Raw genomic sequence first — 22,100 nt, forward strand, 5'->3', positions numbered from 1 at the left:
ATACTGTTGACATGAACGTGATGTTGACCTGAAGGGGTTTATACTGTTGACATGAACGTGATGTTGACCTGAAGGGTTTATACTGTTGACATGAACAATGTTGACATGAACGTTGATGTTGACGAACGTGATGTTGACCTGAAGGGTTTATGTATTGACATTGACATGACCTGAACGTGATGTTGACCTGAAGGGTTTATACTGTTGACATGAACGTGATGTTGACCTGAAGGGTTTATACTGTTGACATGAACGTGATGTTGACCTGAAGGGTTTATACTGTTGACATGAACGTGATGTTGACCTGAAGGGTTTATACTGTTGACATGAACGTGATGTTGACCTGAAGGGTTTATACTGTTGACATGAACGTGATGTTGACCTGAAGGGTTTATACTGTTGACATGAACGTGATGTTGACCTGAAGGGTTTATACTGTTGACATGAATGATGTTGACTCTGGAAAGGGTTTATATTGTTGACATGAACGTGATGTTGACCTGAAGGGTTTATACTGTTGACATGAACGTGATGTTGACCTGAAGGGTTTATACTGTTGACGTGGATGAACCTGATGTTTTGACCTGTACATGAAGGGTGTTGACGTGGGCAGTGTTGGCCGAAGGGTTTATGCTACCGTTGACATGAGCATTGATGTTGACCTGAAGGGTTTATACTGTTGACATGAACGTGATGTTGACCTGAAGGGTTTATATTGTTGACATGAACGTGATGTTGACCTGAAGGGTTTATACTATGAACGGTTGACATGAACGTGAACGATGTTGACCTGAAGGGTTTATACTGTTGACATGAACGTGATGTTGACCTGAAGGGTTTATACTGTTGACATGAACGTGATGTTGACATGAAGGGGTTTATATTGTTGACATGAACGTGATGTTGACCTGAAGGGTTTATATTGTTGACATGAACGATGATGTTGACCTGAATGGTTTATACTGTTGACATGATGTGATGTTGACCTGAAGGGTTAATACTGTTGACATGAACGTATGATGTTGACCTGAAGGGTTTATACTGTTGACATGAACGTGATGTTGACCTGAAGGGTTTATACTGTTGAGGGTCTGGTGATTTAAGGGCTATGGCAAGACATTGACGTTGGAATTCTGCAGAAAGTTCATTGTTGCACGTGCAGTATGAGGCCGGGCGTTGTCTGGTTGAAAAATCTGTGTCTGTTGGTCAATAATCGGGAGAAGGTGAGGCTGTAATACGTGGTTGATGTAACGTTGGGCTGTCAGGTTCCCTTCAACGATCACCAAGTCTGATTTCTGGTTGTATGAGATGGATCCCCAAACCATAACGCTTTCTCGCCAAATCTGTCCCCTGTCGGACGCAGATGGGCGCAAAACGTTCATGACGTCTCCTATACACACGTTTTCTTCCGTCGTGATGTTGCAAAGAAAACGGGATTCATCAGAAAACCAGATGCGCCTCCAGTTTTTGTAAAAGTCCATATCCTTACGTTGTTGCACCACCTGAGTCGTCGGCGGAGATGTAGGGGCGTAGTACAGGTCCAACAACTGGTCTACAGGCACGTAAACCCGCTTCTTTCAGACGGTTCCTAATCGTTTGAGCTGACACTCTCCTCAAACCTGGTATTTGTGTGGCAGTCACGGTTGGTAGGGCATGCCGATTACGCAGGTGATGGACCCGGATGTACCGATCTTGAAGGGGGTCGTGATTCTTGGCCTTCCACTTCTCGGGCGATCGTTGGTCAAATTGAAGTTGTTGTAGCGGCTCCAAAGTCGGGATATCGTTGTTTTGTGAACATTTAGGTGCCGTGCAACAGTTCCAAAACTTTCTCCGGCTGAACACGACCAATGGCGATATTTCGGTCGGCAACACTCAATCGTGGCATTTTTAACACAGCTTTTCGGCGACAAATGAATGAATATAATACGAAAGCACATGGGCTTTTATACCCCTACATTAACTGCCATTTTCATGATTTGCATGTGTGTTTTTTTGTGCAGAAGTCACCCTTCATTCAAACGAATTTTCATATCTGAGGACAGGGGTTGCGTTTCTTTTTTGACAGAGTTTATAAATTACCTTCAAACAAAAATGATAATTTTCCATATTCTACATTTTCCCGGTTACTGTTCGATGTGCAAATAACATCCAGCCGTAAATGGTGGAAATATTGAATATTCTAACCACTGGAAACGTGAACTTAATTCCAACTTTGGCATTTTAGTTAAGAAAATTGGAATCGACTCTCAGAAGTTATCTTTTCTTTTGCACTTTTCCATGGCAACAACTGAACGTGTGCATCGTAATGAGGAATATTTTGTTAAGCAGTGACAAGTCAATCATAAACCGGAATATGTTCAAGGATGAGCAATGTGTATCCCTGTTATCTGAACTCAATCAGGGGAGGTTTTTTCTGATAATTAAATTGAAACTTTTAACTCCAAGTCTGTCAATCTGTCAATTTCCCCTTGACATTATTGATTCCAGTTTAATTTACACAAAATTCGAAATGATGCCTTCAAGTTAATGGACACATGAACTGCCCAAGTAATTATGTTGTATATGAATAATAAGTATAGGTTTCATTTCTGTTTCACTGTGCGAAACTGGCACAATTTGGACATCTTGTAGTGAACAATAAATAGCCTCACGTCCTTACACGTTTAAATGTTTTGGTTAATATCCATAAAGATAGTTTATCACTTTAATAAATATATTTTTATCCGGGGGATGTACTTATCATAAATGTCACTTTTCCCTAAAATTGCTGTCATAATTTTACGAGGCTTAATAACGCAATATTTTTTTACCAATACAATTCCCAATAATTCATTTCTCAAGGGCCAGTTGACGGACAGTTACACAACAAAAATGTGTTGATTGAACAAACATACAATTTTAAGCCAGGTTTTCGAATATTTTCTCTCATGGTAATTCTTGGACGATATGCAATTAACGTCCCCCGTTCTGAATACTTGTGGGGCGGTGGGGTAGTCTAATGGTTAAAACGTCCGCTCGTCACGCCGAAAACCCGGGTTCGATTCCCCACAATGTGTGAAGCCCATTTCTGGTGTCCCCCACCGTGATATTGCTGGAATATTGCTAAAAGCGGCATAAAACCAAACTTACTCACTCACTCACTCACTACACGGAGGCTGGTCATAATATCAATCACATGTTCCCTGGTCCAGAGTTGATTATTTACAGGCAACCGTCTTAGGTTTTGGCTCAGTCCGAGTGGGACGGGGGAAAACCCAGACAAATAACATTTGGTTCAAACCCCAGGTTTGCCATGATTCATCTATGGTTTACCTGCGCCATGTTCGTGCAAATGGGCTTCCCCAAACATAATCTGCCAGGCAAAGAAAATCTTCAGCCATGTTTAATAGTATATTTTATAACTATGTATGTCCATTTGATGGTGGACCCGTCAAGATCCGGGTTAGAATTAATCTTCAGCAACGCATGCTTGTCGTAAGAGGCAACTAACGGGATCGGGTGGTCAGACTCGCTGACTTGGTTGACACATGTCATCGGTTCCCATTTGCGTAGATCAATGCTCAAGCTGTTGATCACTGGATTGCCTGGTCCAGACTCGATTATTTACATATAGTTGGAATATTGCTGAATGACGTGTCGTTGTTGTCACGTGTCGATTTCCAAGTTGAAGGGGTGGTGGAGTAGCCTAGTAGTGGCGTTCGCTCGCCACGCTGAAGTTCCGGGTTCGAAGCCCATTTCTGGTGTCCCCCGAGTGCCGCACTATTGCTGAAGCGGCTTAAAACCCAACTTACTCACTCACTCACTCGAGCAACACATGGGTAGCATATCACAGTCAACAAAAAGCAGGGTAAAATAGTAAATTTCACGAGTATACTTTATTTTTCCTGACGGTTTCGCCATAAACGTCAACGAATCACATCAACTTGGTGTCTTCCCTCATGAAAGTGAATGTAGCTTTACGCCGCGTTTAGCGAGGCGGTTCCCACGCCAGAAATGGATTTAAAACATGTTGGGAATCGAACCCGTGTCTTCGGTGTGATGAGCGAACACTTTAACCACAAAGCGGCTGCCCGACTGCCCCAGCCCTCTTCATGCTGACATGCTGTAATGGTCTAAGGGAAATACTAACTAAACCTCTCTTCCCATCTTATACAAAAAGTCTCCTTCGCTTATCATGTTTCTGTCTTCTTCCAGGAATACCTACTTTGGCAACCGGAAGTGTCGTGGTGGCGTCAGAGAGATATGGTTACGACGAACGTTGTCATGAGTGGTAAGTGTGGCGCGTGTAAGATGTCATGCAGATAAAAAAACGGGATAGCATTCTTCTCTGACACGTGACAGTCTTGTGGGGAAAATATATGCTGTTCAGGTCTGAGAGTTTAGTCTTTGGGGGTTTTCATCCTCTGCGTGACAGCACGTTAACCAAATATAGGCATCCGTCAAAAATACGGTATGGTCGACTGAAACGTTTGGATATATATACATAACGACGAAGTATTTGAATTACCAATTAAACAGAACGTAGTAACTGATCTTTAAAAATGAAGAATAAGTGAAATATGGTACACCGGCATTAAACTATATATCGGCACCTTTCAAAATGAACTCTCTCTCTCTCTCTCTCTCTCTCTCTCTCTCTCTCTCTCTCTCTCTCTCTCTCTCTCTCTCTCTCTCTCTCTCTCTCTCTCTCTCTCTCTCTCTCTCTCTCTCTCTCTCTCTCTCTCTCTCTCTCTCTCTCTCTCTCTCTCTCTCTCTCTCCCTCTCGGGGTGGTGGTTAGTTATATATCTCAGTTTTGTATACATCATACCATGTTTCCCTTTTCCTTATGAGAATTCTGCAGCTGATGTGGGCTGGTGTGTTTGTAAATGACCAGAAATCTCAGACTTTCGATCTGATACCGTTTTTTACAGAGTTTCACAATCGGAAACTCTACATGTGATGGATTGAATGTCCTGTGAGAGAAACACTGCTGTTTTCATAGTTCTGTATGTGATTTTGTCGCAACGGCTTAGCATATTAGGTCAAATATCCCTTAGATAGGACAGACATTTATTGTGATTAATTTTGTAAAAGGTTCGATCCATTCGTGAAAATGTCGGCGTTATTAAAAACTGGACACAGCGTAGCCTCAGGCATACGGCGTGATCGATCATTTCATTTCACACTTCAAAAGATTTGTTATTTCTGTTTGCCATAAAACAAGAAAATTAAAAGCCTGTTGTCTGTAAACCTGTAAGCTAGATTGAAAAATACGATTTTGTCTGGTGTCTTGACCTCCACAGATCCAAGCACTGACTGTCAGTTAATTTCTCGCGGGCTTATATTGATGTTTGTGACATGACCTGAAGGTTTATACTGTTGACATGAACGTGATGTTGACCTGAATGGTTTATATTGTTGACATGAATGTGATGTTGACCTGAAAGGTTTATACTGTTGACATGAATGTGATGTTGACCTGAAGGGTTTATACTGTTGACATGAATGTGATGTTGACCTGAAGGGTTTATACTGTTGACATGAACGTGATGTTTGTTGACATGAACGTGATGTTGACCTGAAGGGTTTATACTGTTGACATGAATGTGATGTTGACCTGAAGGGTTTATACTGTTGACATAAATGTGATGTTGACCTGAAGGGTTTATACTGTTGACATGAACGTGATGTTGACCTGAAGGGTTTATACTGTTGACATGAACGTGATGTTGACCTGAAGGGTTTATACTGTTGACATGAACGTGATGTTGACCTGAAGGGTTTATACTGTTGACATGAACGTGATGTTGACCTGAAGGGTTTATACTGTTGACATGAACGTGATGTTGACCTGAAGGGTTTATACTGTTGACATGAACGTGATGTTGACCTGACATGAACGTGATGTTGACCTGAAGGGTTTATACTGTTGACATTGACATGAAGGGACTGTTGACGTGACGTGATGTTGACCTGAAGGGTTTATACTGTTGACATGAACGTGATGTTGACCTGAAGGGTTTATACTGTTGACATGAACGTGATGTTGACCTGAAGGGTTTATACTGTTGACATGAACGTGAACCTGAAGGACTGTTGACATGAACGTGATGTTGACCTGAAGGGTTTATACTGTTGACATGAACGTGATGTTGACCTGAAGGGTTTATACTGTTGACATGAACGTGATGTTGACCTGAAGGGTTTATACTGTTGACATGAACGTGATGTTGACCTGAAGGGTTTATAGATGTTGACCTGAACGTGATGTTGACCTGAAGGGTTTATACTGTTGACATGAACGTGATGTTGACCTGAAGGGTTTATACTGTTGACATGAACGTGATGTTGACCTGAAGGGTTTATACTGTTGACATGAACGTGATGTTGACCTGAAGGGTTTATACTGTTGACATGAACGTGATGTTGACCTGAAGGGTTTATATTGTTGACATGAACGTGATGTTGACCTGAAGGGTTTATACTGTTGACATGAACGTGATGTTGACCTGAAGGGTTTATACTGTTGACATGAACGTGATGTTGACCTGAAGGGTTTATACTGTTGACATGAACGTGATGTTGACCTGAAGGGTTTATATTGTTGACATGAACGTGATGTTGACCTGGCTGTTGACATGAACGTGATGTTGACCTGAAGGGTTTATACTGTTGACATGAACGTGATGTTGACCTGAAGGGTTTATACTGTTGACATGAACGTGGTGTTGACCTGAAAATTTTGATGTTTTTGAAATGAACGTGACGATACCTGAAGACATGTGTGACATGACTTCAATGATTGTTTCCAGGTGCTGGTTATCAGACACTCACTGGCATTTCTACTCCTTCCTTGTGCCTGTGATAGTTCTAGTCGTGGTGAGTCAGATACTTCCAATAAATCCTTTTGTTCTAGAATTGATTAATATCGTTGCTTGGACATTCATAAAATAGCGTAGATTTAATTACCATTCCCTCAGAAGCTACTAGTTCCATAAAACATTAAACATTGTTGATTCTAAGCAACTCGGTTCAGTTTTATTGTCATACTTATTGAATCAGTTTGGCACATATTTAGGACTGGTTATTGTAAACGTCCATGTTTGATATAAATTTATATCATTTGAATTTTCATAATGCTGGCGTAAACCATCCAGTCGAAAACGTAGAGGAATGTCTGCTGAGATGTATTTTGCTCCGTTCCAGTAACGAGCACTTTGTGGAACACGATCCTATTTTTAAGCACGCTTACAAGGACTGTTGACAATAACTCATGAACTGTTTCAAGGCAATGGTTTGCTTAACATTTGATAACATTATATACTTCAAAGTGGCGCAGATGCTTTTTATTCTTCCCCATGGTCAAGCTTACTTGTACTGTATATCAAATCCAGTTGAATCTATGTCAAGATCTGGGTTAGAATTGGTGTTCAGCAACCCATGCTTGTCGTAAGAGGCGACTAATGGGATCGGATGGTCAGACTCGCTGACTTCGTTGACACACGTCATCGTATCCCAATCGCGTAGATCGACACCCATGCTGTTGAACACTGGATTGTCTGGTTCAGACTCGATTATTTACAGACTGCCGCCATATAGCTGGAATATTGCGGCATTAAGCAACAAACAATGAAACGCCTTCTGTCTCTAGGCCTTGCTACTCGTGCCATACATCCAGCTCAGTTAAATATATTGACTGTGTAACACATGGTATTTCTTTCTCTAGGCCCAGTTAATTCTCTGCACATTCAGTGTCATCACTGTGCGGGGATGGAAAGAGGAATGGAGATATAAAGATAGAAGGAAACATATGTACGTATACAGGTATTATAAAACCAAGTAAATGAGTATCTACTACAACTGTGCATTCGCATTAAAGTTGCGAATATCGTTTAGCGTTGCTTAGTAATTCATAACATAGCGTAGATTTGATTATAACCACAAATACGGGTAAGTTTGTGGGAGCATGAGTGTGTGTGTGTGCGTGTGTGAAAGGGGGCAAGGGGCAGTATGGGCGCAGGACCATGGGGAGTATGGATGTGCGTGGGGGGGAGTGTGTGTGAGAGTATGGTTGTGGGGGCGTGGGGGAGCAAGTATGGGCGTAGGACCATGGGGGTGTATGTGTGGGAGAGTGGGTATGAGAGCATGGGTGTGGGCAGGGAGTGAGAGAGTGGATGGACGTGGGTGTGTGAAGGGGAGTGGATATTGGAGCATGGGGTGTGTGGGAGTATGGGGGCATGAGGGGCTATGAGTTTCGGAGCATGGGTGTGGGAGAGTGGTTTGGGAGCATGGGCGTTGTAGTGGGATGTCCTTGAAACATATTCTGCTTCTTCTATCACTAAAGCAACATTAATAAGTCACTCTTCCGACAAAGTATAATGCACCACGGCAAATGATATATTATTTTACTTCATCCACAGGTTCACCGCCGGGAAGTGTGGCGTCCTGCAGGTCCTCCTGACCATGTCGTGTGTGTCAGGAACCTTCATTGAGCACAGTTCCAACACTCCCTTCTTGTACATGTTCCTTCTTGTCGAGATTATTTTAGTAAGTATTCCTCAGCACTCTTCAAAAATGTAGTTATTCCTAACTTTTGAGCAACCTGGGAAAAGTCTACTACGGGGTGTGTGGTCACAAATCAGTTGAAGTTAAGCAACGTTGGGCGCGGAGATTCCTTGGATGGGTGACCGCGTGTGACAGCTTGACTCCTGGGAGTTTCTAAGACTTCAGTCCTGCCCCACAACGAAGCACAAGTGATACATGTAGTCTCACTTTAGGCAAGTGAGTTTGTTCAAAATTGCCTCTGTTCACCCAGCAGAAAATGGTGAAAATGGTACCCGGTGAAATAAGTCGCGAGACTATTAACCTTCTAGCGCAGGGGTAGTAATGATCAGATTGTGCGCTTTAAGCAGGATAAAGGAGAAGGCGCATTATAAATACTCTCATTATATTACTACGTTGTATACAGACCCATTCCGCTCGCAAAGACCCGTCCACCCCCTTTGTGAAACATTTCCCCCTAGAATGTTGCGTAGAAAAAGATATATTTGATAAACAGAGAATGGTTGAACTAAATATTTGCCTGCATACGTCACAGAAGGATGGAATGCATGATATTGTACTGACCACAAGATTTATATCCCATTCAGTTGACTTTATCATGAAGTAAAACTATGTATATTTATTGATATGGAGAAGAGCTATGTTTATTTTCTCAAATAGGTCAATGGTTTCCTTTTCTCCGTTTTCAGGGAACGACAGTATTCTGCTTTCTTGTCCTTATGAAACGTCAGGTATGTTGGATGACAAGGTTGTGAATGAGCGAGTTAGATCTAACGGCGATGTTGCAATATTTCTGGAGCACGACGACGTCATGTGTGAGGAACGTCTTCACGAACACGCAGGTCGTAGGAGTAACATGTTGAGACACCAAATCATTGCGTTAATGCTTTCTAAACCAATGTTCATAATCGTGTTTTTGCATACATGATCAGCGGATCCTGGCACGGATAACTGAGACAACTCTATAGCATAATTTACTGCTCTTAGCCAGCTTGCTCAGCAGTGCCCCATTTAACAAAAAGTTGGCCATGCCGTATTCATTATAAATAAACTGTCGACGAAAAGAATATATACACTTACAAATGTGTTTATTACAAAGGTTCTGAAAACAGCCCTTGGCTTCAAACAGTCCCGCGCCGTGATATTGCTGGAATATTGCTAAAAGCGCCGTAAAACTAAACTCACTCACTCACAGTCACAGAAACTCTACAAAAGCAATGACATCTGTATCAAATACAGCACCATCGGAAAACATGTTTTGTTTGTAAGTGTGTCCATCATTCTGTTCACATGAACCTCAAATGTACTGTCCATTGTATATATCACGATCCTTTCTATCTTTCAGATTCGTTTGTCCATTAAGTACATGTTGAACGGATCTGAGAAGTCGGAAATGACAAGGGTAATACTGCCTGGAGCTGTAGTCACCTAGAATCAGTGCGTGTGCGCGTGCCTGTGCGCGTGCCTGTGTGCGTGCCTGCGTGCCTGAGTGCCCGTAGGAGTCTGAGTTAGAACTGTTCTTCAGCAAACCATGCTTGCCGTAAGGGTGACTGACGTGACGCGGGGGCCAGGATCGCTGACTTAGTTGACACGTATCCCAACTGTTTGGGTCGAGGGTCATTATGATCACTGGATTGTCTGGTCCAGATTCGATCATATGTTTATGCATCAAGAGGTCATAGTCGCTGATGACCTGGATCGTTGCTTCTGACGTCAGTCACTCGGTTGAATGGTCAAGATTCGATTAATAACAGACCGCCTTCATATAGCTGGAACAGTGCTGAGTGCGAGCTTCGATCACACACAAACAAGCATCAAACCATTGATATTGCCTATAATGCCAAGTTTGGTTTTGTCTATATATACAGAATACATAAATATATCATATATCGTAAAAGCATTATTGAAAAACGAAGGACACACACACATACAAAGAGAACTTAGTTAAGCACCCCCCCGACATATCTCGCGGTTGAATCAACATGGATTCCAATCATTCTGTCGTTTTTATGAGTCAAAGGATCATACTTTTCAGAAAAACTCATGTTTATCCATCGTGGTCACAAGGGTGCTTAATTAAGTTGTTTGTGTATATATACCTTTAATAGCAATGTGCAGATGACGTCAAATATATTAATCATATACAGGTAATTGTATATTATAAATACAATGCTCGCATAGCGTGTGTTCGAAGTATGTTATTCTTTTAATTATGTGTAGATCATCGTTATTTCTATTATTGATGTTGTCGTGCGAAGGTAACACGTGTTCTAATGAAATTTAACCCGTTTATCCACAAATGAGAATGATGAATTATAAAATTGTTTAAGAAACCATCATGTTGCTATGTTGCACAAGTTGACATCTTAAAAGAAGAGACGCCTGATGACCCCTCCGTTAAAGATGCCAGCTATAGTCTGTTTGCAGTGAAAACGTACCGGTGAATTGCACTTTAAACAAAAATGTAAATCGAATAAAGTGAAATTAACATTGCGAATCCTCATAATTCTACCTTGACAATTGAACATTTAAATCTTAGATTTTTATTCAACTTATGAAAAAGGTGTTTAACAAACGATATTATTTTTTTTGTAGTTTATAATCGCTTATATTGGTTTGTATTACAAGGGGATAAGCGCAGTAGTTGGAACAGTGAAACAAATGCACGTGCGGTACGTGATGAGCGTTAACTTAGACCAACCCTACTTCATCTCGGTGTTTCATTTTATGTGCATACCCCTTGTCATACAAACCAATAATACCGATTTGAAACTATGATCGTTTGTTAAACAACTTTCATCCCAAGTTGATTTCCCAAGATTTCCCAAGAGATTTCAATTTGCAAATGGAAGGTAAAATTATGAGGATTCGCAATCTTAATTTCACTTTATTTGATTTACTTTTTTGTTTAAAGTGAAATTCATCGGTGCGTTTTCACCGCAAACAGGCTATAGTACGTATAACCTCATGATATGTTTACGAAACAACTTTTTCCACCGATGGGTATGAAAGTAACAAACAGCAGATACTGTTGGGTACAGGGGATTTATTAATTGATTTGCAATTCATCGTTCTCATTTAGGGACAAACGGTCATGGCATGAAGTAAAGTGATTTCAATATTTGTCACTTTTCAGAAATTTTCTTCGAGGTCTTTCAAAGGTAAGACCATTGAACTATTTCAGTACAGCCATAACGTAGAAATGAATAAATCGAAATTATAAATGATACAGTTTAGGCACAATGATGTATTGTTACGTCTTAACATTGGAGATGTCCTGTGTGGTTCGTGTTGTGTTTTGTAATGTTTTTGTGGGGTTTTAGTTTTACATATTTTTAGTTCCTCCTGCCCTGTTACACATGGAATAACTCACACTCAAGGTAAAGTGAGTTCCACAGCATGATGTACATGTAATATTGTGTTTCCATGGGTGTTTAAAGGATAACAGAGGAAGAGGGTTTTTTCCATTAGGACAAACACTCATTCACACACTTACATACCTACATTCACACACAACTCAATAGAAATCTGCTGACCTCGTTTCCCATGTTAAATATATATTCTATGATCTTGTTTATTGCTGCTCCAGTGATGCAAAAAAACTATATGATACAACATCTACGCCTGGTAGAACATATCCTGATCACTGTTTCTAAAACCTATGTCCTTTTCTATTTTGTACCTAATGTTTATTTCCTTTACAAATCTACTAAAATAAGTTTTGTTTCGTAACGTTTTTAGCATCCATTCATGTACACATGACCTTGAATGTTGGGAGGCTGCGGTGACAATGGCACCTTGAGATATTAATGTTTTGGGCACCCTTACGGTTAAATCCCCTGGGATTTTGGAAGATCGTGGTGCCTCTGGCACCTTGAGGTGTTAGTGTTTTGGGGCACCCTTATGGTTAAATCCCCTGGAATGATGGAAGATTGTGGGGCTTCTGGTATCTTGAGATTATAGATTTGGGGCACCCTTATGTTAAATCCCCTAGAATGTTGGAAGGAAATGTTGCTTATGGAAATGTTGCTAACACCTTTAGATGTTAATGTTGTGAGCACCTGGCATCCTTGGAAAATGTACTGCAGTTTGAGAAATTTGAGATTGGCGCATCTTTGCATGAGACCTTATGGAAAATGGATGAATCCATTTCATTTGGATTAATTAAACGAATAAATACTAATATTGAGAACTTTTAAACTATTTTAACACATGCTGTAACACGGGTTTTGAAATGTTATGTGAGCATTTCACTGTTTTAGTTATGGTAAATGTGTAATGCCACGATTCTCTTATGACCCATGTTTTGTCAAAAGCATACCAGTTCGTGGTGTTCACCACTTGTTTAGACCTGCTAGGTATAGCTAAATATACTAGACCTGCTAGGTATAGCTAAATATACTTCCCATCGAAAGTTTAGCCTCACTAGTGTAAATATAGCCACTTACTTCAGACAACTGTTCTAAACCAAATTTTGCAAAATATTCCATACTGTTTAAAGGTACTGTTTACACATGAACTGATGTATTGTAAACAATTTGGTAACGTTGAAAAGATTATTGTCATGAGTTCAATAAATGATAAAAATTAGTAAAAATTGGCGAATTTATAACAAAACTTTACACCAAAACGCAGCTGTTCACATGCACGATATTTGCACATGTTTTTCAGCAATTTGATGCATGATCCTCGTGCAATTCATCTGCATAAGATTTGCAGTTGGTTCCCCAAGTTAGGGGAGAAATCAATCTTCGATGTAGCCACACACACATATAGTGAGTGTTTTAAGTGAGTCTAAACTTTTGATGGGAAGTATACTTTGAATGTTCACAAAGCCCATTTCTCTCCATTATGAATACAGTTGTTAAATATATTATTTCTTCAGCATACATGATGCCAGAGAAAATTGACGAGCAACATGAGACTATAGAGGAAAGCATCCACAGACATCAGAGTGAGATCAACCGCAATAAATTCACGCGAGAACGTAAGAAGCAGTTAGAGCATCTCCTTGGCAGCTCATCCTCTGGTGGTTCCGCCTCAGCTTCCGGTTCCGGTTCTGCGTCGGACAATAGCCGAGAGAGCCAGATCCGGTTTGTGATTACCCCTCACAGGGAAACCCCCGCGGATTCTGGAATATCGGACATTGACATCAGTGAAATATGTTCCATGAAGAACACTGTAGATATCCATTACATTTCCCCAGTCCCTGAAGATCAGGATGGATGTGATGCAGATGTGGATGATGATGTGGATAGTCCTTCTGAGATCCTGGTGTGTGCCTCCCGTATGGCTGATGGGTCTTTAGTGACTCTGCATACATGATCCCTAACTTTACATTCCAATAACAGCATGAGTGTGCATATCGTCGTCTTGTATGTTTCCTATTTTGTATCCGGTGTCCGTCAATAATGGACTGTAACTTACTCAATGGAACCTGCATAATTGTTTTAATCCGCCTTTGCGACTTACCTACATTCATAATGCAGCATGGCTAAGTGATGTGAAAGTGATAGATCCCCATTCATCAGGGACCGGGCATTTGGGGAGGGGAACTGGAGATCGGAGGAGGGGGGTATTTTGAAATTATAATGTTTGTTCAAGGTGATATTGACAAAAACGACTTTCTTTATAAATATGTTCACTGCATGTGCTAAAACAAAATATGTTGCCCGAAAAGGGTCGGCTCTTCCCACCAGAGAAAAATATATGTGTTCCAGAAACAGACAGAAACATTAGCAGTCCCTTGTCTAGCAATCTCTCTCCGATTTCCAATACTTCCAGTTCCAAAACTTCAATGGGCGTCCCTAAATGGGTAAATTGTATATAAGTTTAAACCATTTTTAATGTGCTCTTCATTGGTGAGAAGAAAACCTAGGTGAGATGCAAGATGCAGTGATAGGCAAGACACAATGAGAAGCTTGATACATTGAGAGGCAGGATATTAATATGGAAGATACAATGGGAAGTGGTGGTTTTGGTTATGTAGTCAATGCACACTGTCGTTGCAAGGTCTGATTGGCTGTAGAGAAACCCTATAGACTATTCAACCACTACGTCAGTGTGCGTATGTGTAGTTCAAAAGCAGCCTGATGTCCTAGAGAGAACAGTATAGTTCAATTGATTATATTGTGGCTGCAAGGGTAGTTATGAAATGAAAATAAGTTTAAACCTTTAAAAATACCATGTAGGTATCTTATGACGTCTCGATTGAAGAAACTATGCATTAACAGTTTCGAAGAGAAAATGATTGTTTGTCTAGTTAGAATGTTATTAAAAATCTTATAAATATGGCTCAAATAAAATATTTTTATGACCGTTGATGAATATATTGTTGAAAATATACAAAAAATACCACTTGGGGTTTTATTTTCAATGAAAACGAAGATCATATCATCAAGACTTGTTGTGAAGTTGACAGTCGAACTTAAAGTGTATAAATATCGTATTTCAATCAAAGACGTTCATCAATAAATGAATTATTGATTACAAAAGGTTCATATCTCAAAATATTGATTACCGACGAGTTTGCGAAATTCGAAAGTTATGTAATAGCACCAACGTGTCAATATAGACAAACATAAAAAGAATAATTTGCTATGTGTCGAAATCTAACATGTAAATTCGAATTCTTATACCAATGAATGAATTATAAAGGAGGAGTTTTGAAAAGAAGACTGCTTCGTAGTACATAGGTTTTCATACTTTAAGATGCCACCTCTTGCTGCAACAACAATTGCTCAAATGATATGCAGTGTATAGTCACTGCATGATAATACTGTGATCAATGATCGATATATTCAATTATTTATTTTCATGATTGATCTTTTATACAATGCAATGATGTGGATGAATTCGGGACATGTTATCCAACGTCCCATATATACTGTTTATTACATACAGTTGACATACTTTACACGAAGTGCTTTACTTTGAAATAATGTGTTTTGTCTTTCTATTTTTACCATGTTGAATGTGTCTGTGAGGTGGAAGGCAATGGATGAATTGAAGGGTAGAGACCCTTCCAGAGGTTTGTAAATATGTTTACCATCGGTATAGTGACAAGTTACATGCAATACCCAATTTTGAAAAGGTTATATAAACTGAAGGTCAAAGGAAAATATAACCCTCAAGGCATTTTATCAAATGATTGATTTTCAGTTGAAAATATATTAAGTTACGATATAATATCCAAAAATAATCCGTAATGACGCTTAATCAGCTCTCAAAGACTAGTTCTACATGTTTTTAAGATATGCATTCATTTATAACTTTAAAAAAAAAAAAATCACAGATTACACAACTGAAGATTGTAAACAACCGTTACACAACTCGTTAAAAATCAATACATTTGCAGTCTTAGGCACAAATTTTCATTTTCAAGAATTGTAGGAGCCATGTGGTTGGAAATTGATATATTTTCTTGAAGAGAGGGACTGTTACATCGACATCAGCCAATTTAACAACAGTTCTCTCAATTGTCAATTAAATAAGAACAAACTCGGTATACCATCTTATGTTCCTCAGTTCATATTCATTTTCTGACGACAAAATTAACATACAAATACTGAAATCACAAAATGAAATCGATTATCACAGTTAGGTTTTGTGATGCCAATGCTCTTTTTCTTTCAATGAAACATGAAATGTTTTTCCCTTCGTTTTTTGACAATACTCATTTGCATCCATCACCATATAGCTGGAATATTCCTGAGTGCTGCTTTAAACAACAAAACAAGCATTTGCTTCCTTTGCGATACCGTTGTTGAAACAGGGTACCATCTGTTGCCAGGGGTCGGACCTAGCCAAGACGTAAATCAAAATATTATAAATTTATATAATTACAGACATGTTGGGTCTGTCAGGACATGTTGAAATAATAAAGTGGATGTTTTTCATGTGTACATAATGTCCGGCCTATGTCTATCTGTGTATGCATTAGAATGTCGTCATGCATGAGAAGTTCTTCTTGATATATGAAACGAAATCTAAGTGTCAAGGTCATTGTTAGCCACGTTATGCTTTTATCACACAGTCGACACACTTCAGTAAACCCCGTTCCTCAAGATTTGCATTCCCACTACCATCAACATTCCCTTAATTTTGGGTGGACCTCTGAATGATTACCCGTCTGTAATGCATATCCAAAAAGGTGTAATTGTTATAATGCCTTCGAAAACAAATATCCTTTTCCAACTTGTGTTTGCATTTCAAGATTGATATTTTGGGTGTTTTAGTTTCCTTAATGTTCTGTGATACATTTTGTTATGTATACAAATGAAAGTGTAAGATATATGTGTCCCTATTCTTGCCTGTACAACTAGATGTAAACAAGGTGTTGTATTTCTCTTTGTGAAGGAAATGTACGTTGATTTACCCTAACGTTCGGAAACATCCTTTATATCTCATCTCCGATTAATCAGCATACTATTCATGTACCATGCTTCTCATCATATCCATATATCATATTCTTCTTCGTGTGCATTTAGCATTTCACATTAATGCAATGTCTTCATCATCGTATCTGTGTGGCATACTCCTGATGATGTCCATGGGTCATATTCCGCTTCATAGATCATAAATCGTCCGTATGTCATAGTTCCTCATCATATCGATATATCCTGCTCCTTATGATAGTTGTGCATCAAACTTTTATCATATCTATAGATGATACTCCTTATCATATTAAAGCATCAAAATATGTTCATGTCCACACATCCTACTCCTTATCATTTTTTTGCATCACATTTATTATATCCTTATATCATACTCCTTATCACATTTATGCATCACATTTTATTATATCCTTATATCATACTCCTTATCATATTTATGCATCAAACTCTTATCATATCCATATATCATACCCATGAACCTTCCATGTGTCGCATTCCCCTTTATATCATTCTCATAATGATACCATTATATCATACTCCTCGTGATATCCACGCATCATACTCATTATAAATGAATATCGATCAATGAACAACGAAAAGGTAACTCGACATTCTCATGGTAGTTTGGAACCGATTTATGCATGAAATTTTATATATTCCTTCTACAACGCGACTGAATTTTTTTCATGTAAATAAAGTGTAAAGGTTCAGAAGATTATGCCTCTTTTAATCAAATTTATTATCGTTTTGAAGTCTTTGTGACAGTTAAACAAAAAGTATTCTTCAAAATATTGAGTCCAAAAATGCAAGAAGCCTTGTTCATTGTCTGACGATACTCCTACCAACAAAGTAACTACTTTGAAGAAAAAAAGAATGTAAGCCACAAATAGTTTGTATTTAAACCGAAAACTATACAGGTGTTATCAATAAATGTACCTGTACGTTCTGTAAGGTTCCAATAAATCAAAACTGCAGTTAACCTTTCTGGTGTCTCTGAGTCTTGCAAAACATATACCGAAGCAGTCAAAATGCTTTGATGTCATTTATTTAGCAGTCATCTGGTTATAAAGTAATGAAATAACCAAAGAAGGAGCGTCGACACAGGCCGATATTTGCTAACATAACACTTCGACAAAGAATTACACTGATCATGTTATATGTAAATAATTGGGTTATTTGTTTCACATGTACATAGGGTACGAATTTTGAATATATATACATTTTTCTCTGAATATTTTCATTCATTGCATCCCTGGTATGGTATGTTAACAAGTGAATTGTAATGTCAACCATTATTTATATATACTGGCACTGTGCAATGCTGTAAATTGTGGTTTAAATGTATACATATTCGACAGATCTCATGACAACCGGTGTTAAAAGAGGCTCAAAAGAGGGGCAGTGCTGTATAATATACTACTCACAGTTTGCTAAGGATCACAAAAATTCGTAACTTTACTAAAACGCAGATTTATAATTTGAAATTGTATCCATTTAAAACTGGATAAATAATGATACGGTAACCCATCTTTAGGCAAATAGTCACTTTAATCTAACCTTATGCACTTGATACATGAGTAACCATAAAAATGGTTTTCATGGCACCAATCAACCATTTTGCTAATGATGGAACGAGTCACTGACAAGTACACAACACCTGTCAGTAGCAGGTATGGGATCCACAAGATGCAGTGACATACAGAAACCTAGGATCCATGCTTACAATAAGCTTAGATATTTAATCCAAATTTGACCCCACATCATAGGTTTCTATTGAATCCATGATTTGATCCTTAGCAAAGTGTGAATAGTATATGGAAGACTTAAGGTTTTGAAAACGATCAACCACCACCAGCCATTTGTGATAAGTATATCGCTGCTTGGGGGCAAAACTTATTTTTTCCAAGAATCATAGTCTTGGATTCGCCTTTTCCTATGAGAGGTTTGTAACATCCTGCTTGTGGGAATTTGGCTTTGTTATCATTCTTTGTTATCACTCAGCCTTAGCGTTGTTAGATACTGCTTTTGTGTTTTGTGAGAACTTGGTAGAGGTAATATCAACTTGGAATAAACTTAGTTTCAAGAAGCTAAATAATTATTTCATTCTCAGTAATGTGACTGTGGAAACTTTAACAGTTGCTCATCATACCAGACGAAAAACTGTAAATAATATGTGTCGTGTTTATTTGGGCCCTAGAGCGGAATGCAAAAAGATATAGATAAACCATTTGTGTTTATGAATGCAAATGACAAGATATGTAAGACTTTTTTAGTTATATATGGCATCGTTCCAACTGAGGTCAGGCTCTGATTTCTCGAAATAAACTTAAGTTTTAAATTTCAAACTGAGTTTGACAATTTGAAACAGCTGAATTTTTAACTCAAGTGCATTTTTAAAATAAAAAGCCCAAAGAACTTAAGTAATCTATCCACCAATCTCAAATTGTTTACTATGTTTGAGTTTAGTATCGAGTTCAAGTTATTCTGGGAAATGCATTTTCCTGCTTAACTCAGACTTAAGTTTGTTTCGAGAAATCTGGGCCAGATCTTCACAATCTGTATCCATAATTAGTGAGGCAGATAATTTTAACAGTTACCACAGACACGTTGGATAGATTGTCTGGTTTTATGGCCACAATCTCTTAGAATAACCATAGCTCCAGGTAATAATATTATCTATAACATCATGAACATGTAACACTACGATTTCTTTCATTTCTTACTTTGGCAATAAAACAATCTTACCCGATAGTGGCTTAAACGGTTACAGAATATTGAGTGTGGTAATATGTATTAATAAAATGATTTTATAAAAGGAAATAAATACTTTACGATCAATCAATTGTTTTGTTTGTTTTCACAGTTCTGTTTCCCAGTTTAGTATAAAACTGTTATAAAATGAAAAAGTTCAAAAATGTGTCTTGCAAGCATGAAGAATATCAAGTTTGCAGTCCTGAGAATACAAGTATAGGAAGATTCATAATAAATGCTGCTCACTTCACATTTTAGTGAACTAACAATTAAGTAAAGTGGTGAAAGGAATGGCCACAGGCTTGTTCCAGTTAGTTGTTGCATAACTGCTTTGGGTAAACCAATATGATAACCAGCTTGGTAGAACCTTTTAAAGGCGAATCCTGCGACAGCAGACTACTTAATGACTGACTGACTGAGTTTGGTTTTACGCCGCTTTTAGCAGTATTCCAGCAACATCACGGCGGGGGACACCAGAAATGGGCTTCACACATTGTGCCCATGTGGGGACCACTTAATGAATTCAATGTAGTTAGTTTGTGTTATTAAAAAGAGTGGGGCGGAGGGGTAGCCTAGTGGTTAAAGCGTTCGCTCGTCACGCCGAAGACCCGGGTTCGATTCCCCACATGGGTTCAATGTGTGAAGCCCATTTCTGGTGTCGCTGGAATATTGCTAAAAGCGGCGTTAAACTAAACTAACTCACTCCCTCACTCACTATTAAAAAGAGCAAGAAGGTTAACTTTATTTGACGTTATTGTTCGTGACGTGCGTGGCCTTAATATAATACGTACTTCTTCTTGTGAGTTGGTTTCTGATACTTTAGAATGAGTGAGTTACGTTTCATGCACTTGTAGCAATATTCCAGCAATATCGCGGCAGGGACAACAGAAATGGCCTTCACACATTGTACCCATGTGGGGAATAGAACCCGGATCTTCGGCGTGACGAGAAAACACTTTAACTACTAGGCTACCCCACCGCCACTTGATACTTCAGAGTATTTTGCTTATAGCGCCTTACATTAACACGTTTGATATTTTTAAACTTCTAGTATTTGTTCATTGGATACTTCAATGCATTAAATTATCAACTCATCTGGCAATGTTTCATAGGCAAGGAATTGATTCTGAGCAGTACAGCTGTCACTGTGTGATATAAAAGTCAACATCTGCCACAGTTAATGTTATGATAATAGTAAATTGTATTTCCATGTGAGTTTTGCTATTTATTGAATAAGGCAAATGTATCTCTGTAAGGATGTGTTTCTGTCATGGTATATTTCCTAATGACCACCTCTGTCCGGGGGTGTTTACTGGTGACTACCTCTGTCAGAGTGAGTTTCCTGGTGACTACATCTGTCAAGACGTGTTTCCTGGTGACTACATCTGTCAAGACGTGTTTCCAGGTGATCACATCTGTCAAGACGTGTTTCCAGGTGACCACATCTGTCAAGATGTGTTTCCAGGTGACTACCTCTGTCAAGACGTGTTTCCTGGTGACTACATCTGTCAAGACGTGTTTCCAAGTAATCACATCTGTCAAGATGTGTTTCCAGGTGACCACATCTGTCAAGACGTGTTTCCAGGTGATCACATCTGTCAAGGCGTGTTTCCTGGTGACTGCATCTGTCAAGATGTGTTTCCAGGTGACCACATCTGTCAAGACGTGTTTCCAGGTGATCACATCTGTGAAGATGTGTTTCCTGTTGATTACATCTGTCAAGACATGTTTCCAGGTGACCACATCTGTCAAGATGTGTTTCCTGGTGACTACATCTGTCAAGACGAGTTTCCTGGTGATCACATCTGTCAAGGCGTGTTTCCTGGTGACCACATCTGTCAAGACGTGTTTCCAGGTGACCACATCTGTCAGACGTGTTTCCAGGTGACCACATCTGTCAAGACGTGTTTCCAGGTGATCACATCTGTCAAGATGTGTTTCCAGGTGATCACATCTGTCAAGACGTGTTTCCAGGTGACCACATCTGTCAAGATGTGTTTCCAGGTGACCACATCTGTCAAGACGTGTTTACAGGTGACCACAGCTGTCAAGACGTGTTTCCAGGTGTCCACATCTGTCAAGGTGTGTTTCCAGGTGACCACATCTGTCAAGGTGTGTTTCCAGGTGACCACATCTGTCAAGACGTGTTTCCTGGTTATTACATCTGTCAAGACGTGTTTCCAGGTGACCACCTCTGTCAAGACGTGTTTCCAGGTGATCACATCTGTCAAGATGTGTTTCCTGGTGACCACATTTGTCAAGACGTGTTTCCAGGTGACCACATCTGTCAAGACGTGTTTCCAGGTGACCACATCTGTCAAGACGTGTTTCCTGGTGACTACATCTGTCAAGATGTGTTTCCAGGTGACCACATCTGTCGGGGTGTATTTCAAGGTGGTCATCATATGACA

At 39.3% G+C, this 22,100-nt stretch overlaps 1 protein-coding gene across 1 annotated transcript; it reads left to right on the forward strand.

The window, feature by feature from the left end:
- The first annotated feature begins 4,199 nt into the window (after window positions 1–4,199).
- On the forward strand, window positions 4,200–14,396 carry LOC124285865. Its single transcript, XM_046722143.1, has 8 exons — window positions 4,200–4,270; window positions 6,793–6,859; window positions 7,707–7,792; window positions 8,401–8,527; window positions 9,232–9,273; window positions 9,888–9,944; window positions 11,679–11,703; window positions 13,428–14,396. Coding segments are annotated over exons 3-8 (693 nt in total). The 5' UTR covers window positions 4,200–4,270; window positions 6,793–6,859; window positions 7,707–7,790; the 3' UTR covers window positions 13,868–14,396.
- The last annotated feature ends 7,704 nt before the right edge of the window (window positions 14,397–22,100 follow it).

This window comes from Haliotis rubra, unplaced genomic scaffold (genome assembly GCF_003918875.1).
Source record: "Haliotis rubra isolate DU_JTF1 unplaced genomic scaffold, ASM391887v1 Scf37, whole genome shotgun sequence".
In the NCBI taxonomy this organism is placed as follows: Eukaryota; Metazoa; Mollusca; class Gastropoda; order Lepetellida; family Haliotidae; genus Haliotis; species Haliotis rubra.